Source organism: Montipora capricornis, chromosome 5 (genome assembly GCF_036669925.1).
Source record: "Montipora capricornis isolate CH-2021 chromosome 5, ASM3666992v2, whole genome shotgun sequence".
In the NCBI taxonomy this organism is placed as follows: Eukaryota; Metazoa; Cnidaria; class Anthozoa; order Scleractinia; family Acroporidae; genus Montipora; species Montipora capricornis.
Window position 1 is genome coordinate 17,380,249 of NC_090887.1, and position 7,040 is coordinate 17,387,288.

At 40.1% G+C, this 7,040-nt stretch overlaps 1 protein-coding gene across 1 annotated transcript in view; it reads right to left on the reverse strand.

The window, feature by feature from the left end:
- Nucleotides 1-7,040, reverse strand: part of LOC138049714 (mucin-2-like) — a 78,113-nt gene that overhangs the window by 62,648 nt on the left and 8,425 nt on the right. The window contains exons 7-14 of the mRNA XM_068896117.1: nt 6,310-6,784; nt 5,630-5,861; nt 4,884-4,930; nt 3,088-3,945; nt 2,353-2,443; nt 1,515-1,603; nt 881-1,106; nt 272-716 (exon numbers count right to left, since the gene is read on the reverse strand). Coding sequence (XP_068752218.1) covers nt 272-716; nt 881-1,106; nt 1,515-1,603; nt 2,353-2,443; nt 3,088-3,945; nt 4,884-4,930; nt 5,630-5,861; nt 6,310-6,784 — 2,463 coding nt within the window. The remainder of the gene's footprint in view (nt 1-271; nt 717-880; nt 1,107-1,514; nt 1,604-2,352; nt 2,444-3,087; nt 3,946-4,883; nt 4,931-5,629; nt 5,862-6,309; nt 6,785-7,040) is intronic.

Consider the following 7,040-nt stretch of genomic DNA (forward strand, 5'->3'; position numbering starts at 1 on the left):
ATCAATTTGTTTTTTACAATAACAAAAAGGCAGAGGGGTCAAAATGAAGTCAAAACACGAAAAGAAAGCGAGACAAAAATGCGAGAAACTTCAATCTTACGCGAGCAATATCGCATCTTTATCGCGTAAATTATACATTTATGTGTCTGCCCGCTTATTGAAGTTAAAAATTAGCCAATGAGCGCGCGATAATTTTCACAGTCATTGTAAAATATAGTTTTGTTCATCGTACCTTCTAATAATACGAAAAATATCGCCAAGGCAGACTCACCTCATACAATGGCTGAAATCGATCGGATGGGTTGAAAACGCGCACAATTATGAACAAGCCCCTGCTGAAGATCTCTGTGTAAGGAAGAGTACTGAATCCGCATGGTTGAGGGTAATCTCCAGGGAAAATTTCTGTTGAGAAGCCATTGACGGTTATCTTAATATCTTTCTGACTTAGCTCAACCGTTCCATGATCAGTGTCAATGATTACTTTCTTGCATACTAGTAGCTCAAAGGAATCTTTGCAAAGTTCGTTGGAGACTCTGATTTTGTTTTGAGTTTGAGAAATCAACATAAGTTCGTATTGGCAAGATATCGAGCCACTAAACGCGATCCATTTGCCGTCAAATGTTCGGTAGTTGTCCTGACCAAATGCTGCGCATTCATACTCGGGTAGCTTCTCTATCCTCGGATCCTCCACCCAAATTCGAGCACCGTTGCACACTCTGTTGAATGATAGAACAGGACACTTTAAATGATAACACAGAAAGATTGAACAATCATAATATCAGGTATAATTTAAAGTAACAATTGACATCTCACTCAGTGCCTGCCTTTATTTTTTATACGCTGACGTTTCCTCGATTTCACCTTTATTTGCAGTACTTACTTTGAGCAATCCAGAGGGTGGCTGTCATTCTTTTCATAATAATGTTCTCCATCCTGTACACAGCCACACTCGTCCTTGTCAACGCACTTAAGAGTAAACTCGTTCCAGTACAAGCCATCCGGACAGTGGCAACCAGCCTTTGTTTCATTTGCGTTTTCATCTTCCAAGCCTTTGCACGTTTTTCCACCTGTTTTCCATTGCTGGCCATCTGGGCATGATCCATTATCTAATTGAAAAAATAAGCGAAGGAGCTTTAGCAAAGGTTAGAGTGTTACTCAGTCACGCAACGGTATCCTGAGATTGTAACGTTCGCATTGAATTTAGTTTTGCCAAACCATTGTCTCCAAATGGGACAAATCAATGTGTCTCCAAAACCTGTTCGGATAATTTCAATCACGCTGAAATGCTACTTGTGAGCTTATCATCTTAAGCACTTAGCGTCCCAGCATAATTTACACAGTTGCCCGTAAACGACAAAAGTACCCCAGTTTGCTAATGTCTGATGAAACCATAGGAATAGGGTTTCCTGTCAGCGTGGGGGGTTAATTGCCTTAAATGGAACAAAAAGCATTGTGCGGAGATGCGATAGTCTGGAAGATGGGTTTAAGGGCTGAATTCTAGTTTATTGACCTACCTTGAAGGCATTCTGAAGGCAAAACACACTTGTCCCCCAGGAGCACTTTGTTTGAATCTGAACAGTAACAGCCTTCAATACATGGTCGACTACAAGATAACAAACAATAAAGTATGAAGACCAATGAGAATAGTATTGAGCAGTTAAACTTTGCCAGTGTAGCAAGCGTCCTTTGACAGTGTCGTTCTTGAGGGGTACGTACAATTTTTTATGGTTGAGATGCGGTTTACAATTATTATTAAGTGAAGTTTTTCTCCCGTATCTTTTTTTTTTGGAAACATCTTTAGTGATTTGAGAATGAAATATTTTTTTCTCGAAAGGGAAATAACTTTATTTCCTTCTCTGTTCTTGGCTGTCGTCGTTGGATACCCACGATTATGCAGATATGCTAGAGACGCAGTGCGGCCTAGTGGTTAGTTCCCGGGTTCAAGACTCCTTCTGACTACTCGCCGAATTTGTTCCTAGTAGTTCCTGGTTCAACGTCTCGGCTGCACTTCTAAATAGCCAACTGTTTCGCGTCTGTCCAGTTGGAATTCTAAACGGTTGTTGTTGTTACGTCCTGTCGTTCGTTGATTGTGTTTCATTGGCCCTGAAAAGCCCCATGGGGAGTGGTCAATTAAATATGTATGTACGTATATGAAACGATTATTCTACTTGATAAATGTCGCTGGAAAGCAATATTTGAGACCATGACTCTGCACAAAGACAAGGCAGTCAAGTTATTTTCCTGTTGGATTCCCTCTTCCGTCTCCCATTCACTCACTCACTCACTAACTAAATTAATAAATCTCGCACTGAGTACTGATTATCTTCGACTTAATCTGTTAAGGAAACTTACTTAAGGCAATCTGACGGGTTTTGTAAATCTCCGCATGTCTGATTACATTTAGTTTCACAGTATTTGAACTCAAGACCAGACGGGCAAGTCGCTGATAAAGGAATAAAAGCAATGAATTATTAAACAACAATATCAAATAGTTAAACGATGCCAAGTTTTCATATTTGCACTAGATTTTCACGGACGGAGGTGCATTTTTAAATGCAATAGGATTCTGGGTTCCCAACGAGGTATTGGCATCTTAAGTTAGACCACAAAACCAGGAATTCCGAGTCGCATTGTTGGCGGACAATGTTGGGTTCTTTTAACTTTCCCACAGGGTTTATGAGCAAGGGTTTTGAGACAGGGCGTATGATTTATAGTCTGTCCCGAAAAAACTAAAAGGCTAACCGGCCATGAGAAAGGCCGGAATTGCCAATGGTAATAATATGCATTTTGGAGAAAGAGTGGCTTTTTTGGAAAAAAGCCCTTTTCCCAATGAATACGTTGTTGAACTGAATTCAGAAATGTCTAAAATATACTCGGATAGATGAAACGCGTCATACATCAGAGGCAGGTGAGTTCCTCATAAAAGGATCACAAATGAATGACATCATGCATGGACTCTTCCACTCCATGATATTGTGTCAAAGTTCTTTAATAGGGACCCGGCCAAACTTTTACTCCCTCTACATGCTCTGTGAAATTCAGCTGGTCTGATGTTGTGCATTATGGCCAACAAGAGATTTTACTTACGTTTGCTGCATGCCGGTATCTCCCTTCTCCAGTCTCCGATTCTGTATCCCGCATCACCACAAACCTTAGCGTATCCTGCGGCTATATCACATAAACTTGGGCGATGCCTGCAGCCAGCTTTCATAGCAAGCTTGTAGAACGATTCCGATGATACAAGACAGTCTTTAAAAGGTCCAGTCTCACTTTTAATTTTACTCGCTCGGGCAAGACTTTCTGCTGAATTTTGCTCATAAATAGTGCAGTAGTCAATCAGAACGGTGGGCTCCTCGTCTCCCAGTATGCCGTCGCACCCGGGCTTCTTTTTAGTATCAAGCCACGCCTGCAAAAAGGATCCAGCGCTGCTATAGAGGGCGTTATTGGGACCAGTAAAGTCGTCGGTGCTCTTGTAGTTATATGTGCCGCACAGACCGCAGGTTTTAGACAACCCGTTTTCGTTAGGTTTCAAGGTTTTCTCCGTCAGGTATAAGTCTTGCCCGGTTAAGATCAAATCGAAATCATTGGTGGATAGAATCACGTTATTGACTCCAACGAAATCCACTCGTAACACACTTTCTTCTAGGTATTCCGTGATCTTTTGGCTATCATAATACACCTCAATTTGTACGGAACTTCCTGAAATGGTTCTCTTAAAGTCGATCACTTTGCCTCTATATGTCACGTGGAGGTTTTGTTTTTTGCAGTATTGCATGTTTGCGTCATCTTTACATTCCTCGTTCTGAACTCTGATTGAAAATTGAGATGATAGTGAAGAAGCTTGGCAATCTCGCAGCAAAATATAGCCGCACTCTTTTGGGTACACTTCAAACTGCTTGCCGTCAAATGTCTGGAAATTTGTGAATCCAAGAGCGGAGCAGGTTGCTGAACAAAAAGAACATGGAATAAAACGTTGTTAAGAATGTATTTTAAGTGCACATGTTTAAAATTGAAATCGAACCCCACGATAAGACAAAATATCCTTTTAAAATTAAACAGTGACCTGAACACGGTTGTCTGATAACACTCTTTTTTTATAAGACCTTTTTTTCAGTCACGATTTGAGCCTGAAAACGTTCTTAACGTTGTGTGGTGTACTAAGCTCGACTACAAACTGAGTTGTTCTCTTCTGTGGATCATGCAATAACAAAAACCACATTGTTAATGCTCAAAACCTTCCTTGAGTTTTTGAGTTAATTATACTGATACACTACTGTTACATTTCTTTTACCTTTATTTACTAGTCACAAAAACAAAACAAATGAGCAAAATATAGATATACTTAACTGACGCATCCTAAATTTTAATCTGAATGTTCTTATAAAAAAGAGTGATTGTGTTTTTACAAAATTATTAGGATAGTACGCGTACTCTCATTGGTCAAGAGCTGTGTTTAGACTAGAGTATGTAGACACGGCTGTGACATCACACGAATTTTGATTGGTTATGCGTTGTCAGACGCGCGTTTTGATTGGCTGGTAGGAAATATGCGCGTGTATCAAGAAAATCTGTTCAATCAAGAAATGAAAAAACCAGCATTTTCCCTCATTTGTTGAATTATTTTTGAGAAATGTGTTATAAAAGCAATAGAGGACTTTTTTTCGTGTTTACATAGCTTTATCTAAACACTTGGGGAGATGGGAGAATTCTCGACGGTTATGCAAAGTTTGCATAACCGTCGAGAATTCTCCCTGCTGCCCCTCGTGTTTAGATGAAGCTATGTAAAAACGGAAAAAGTCCTCCACTGTTTAATTAATATTTATAATATCAGTAGCTGCAATTTTGTCTTCAAATAAAATATTTAGCTGGGAACTAACACCTACCTTTGCATGCGGTGGCTTTGCAATCCCACTGATTTGGTGTGCATTTACTGAAATAAAACATAACAATTAAAATTCATGGTAGGTGACATTCTGTCTGTTTGTGACGGGTATCTAACCATTATTCCATGAGGGTGCGTTGGATATGAGATAATAGATAACCATCAAGGTGCATAGCGCCAAGTTGGCTATAATCATCTCATATCGAGTGGGATGATGTTTTTATAAAATTCTCATCAAATTCTGAAAGCTTGGACACTTGGAAGTTAAAGCCAATCAGCTTCTAGCTTGGCAACACTTGACGCAATCAGTTTCCATGTTAGGTCATACGGTATATGACCTGATAACCGAGATTGAGTGAACCAATCCGAAAGCTAGAAACGCAATATCCGAGGTCGAAAATTTAACAATCATTCTCATTAAATGTGTCTAAAACTTTTGACTTTTCTGAAACAGGTCGGTCGGTAAAAACAGACCTGGTTTCAAATGGTTGTAAAACCTCCTTACATTTTATCGTTGTGCAAATGAATCAACGCAACGATATTATGCGTCAATAATTTGATGTGCAAAGTCAATTCCGCCTTCTTAGAACAGTGTTTTGGGCCACTTCAATCGCAAAACCGCATATATTTTTAACTTAACGTGAATCAAACTAGCTTTAAACGCTCCCCTTCCTGTACAATAATAGTCAACACACATGCTCATATATGGGCTGGGAGAGTTGAATCTACTTAGTAGCCTTAGCTTACCACACTTTGCAAGATTCATAACGGAATTTCCCTTGCTTGTATGGACGACCTTCATGATAGCATGGACAATTCTCCGCTTTTACGCATTTATCTCCATCCCAGTACATGCCATCTGCGCATGTGCACCCAGGTACACTTTTCATATTGCATTGTGACAGGTCTCTATTTTCGCATATTCTCGCACAGGCCGGGGCGGTATCACTGAAAGTCATGGTGGACGGACAGGATTTTGCTGTGCAAAGAAACAAGAAAACAATTAGGTCACCTGGTTCGTGTTGTTTGCGTGTGATCGCCTCTATTCAAGGAACTGCTGGGCCTTAAACAAGAGAAAGAATGTGTTTACTCTATGTTAAATCGAATTGTTGTCAACGCGGCTTTTCCCTAAAAGAAACGAAAATAATTGCCGGTCAAGGTATCCATGTCTCATTATCAAATCTATTATCAAAGGATGTCTGCTGCTGCAAACAGGAAATCATGATTCACCGTGAACCACGTGACGGGAAAGGTTTCAAGGGATACCCTACGCGACCATAGGAGTCAGCTGACTGTTCAAATCTGCTTGAGCTGTAAATAATTTGTGCCTTTCATATGTCTTTTCTACCCGGCATTTATGCAGTTATATATTTAGATACCCTCTTACGTACTGGCATAATTTCCTTTGCATTGCTACTGACACTTACGGCAAAAATTGTCTCTTCTCCAGTCCAATGTAACATTGTTCAGAGCGCACTGTCTGCTGTAAACATCGAGCATTGCACAAGTCGCTGCATTGCGATCCTCATCGGGGCTGGCACAAACATCCTTCTTACATAGGGCTTTGAAGAACTCTTTGTTCACAACGCTATGACACGGAGCAAAATCTTCCAGGTCAAATTCCGAGCAATGACGGTCACATGCAACCTCTTTAAAATCATCGTTTTGGCAGTCTCCCGTTTTGAAGCTATCTGCGAATTTATTTATGTCTGGTTGATATTGACCGGAGAAGTCTATGAATTCATCAGTGCTGTTGTCATTGAAATTGCCGCACAAGCCTCTGGTCTCATCCTTAAACTTTTCGACAGGGAATCGAATGTCAACCGAATGCTTTCCGTCCCACATGATGACCACGTTGTCAGCTATTGATCTGAATACGAGGTATGTTGGTGAATCAGGATGCTAAAAAGCAAAAACAGAATGAATCACGATTAAACAGACGACATGTTCTCTCTTTTTAGCTTTCCTTTCGTTTTGAACTGAACTGCCATAGTTTATACAACACTCAAATCCTCACCTACGTTCCCTTGCTTCGCACTACAATGTCAAACACTTTGTACATGTTGGAATATTTAAATGATTTAATATTGAAAGAAGCCTTATAGATATCAAGGAGGAAAGAGTTCTCGGGTGTTGAAATGGTTGAGGAAAACGAGCT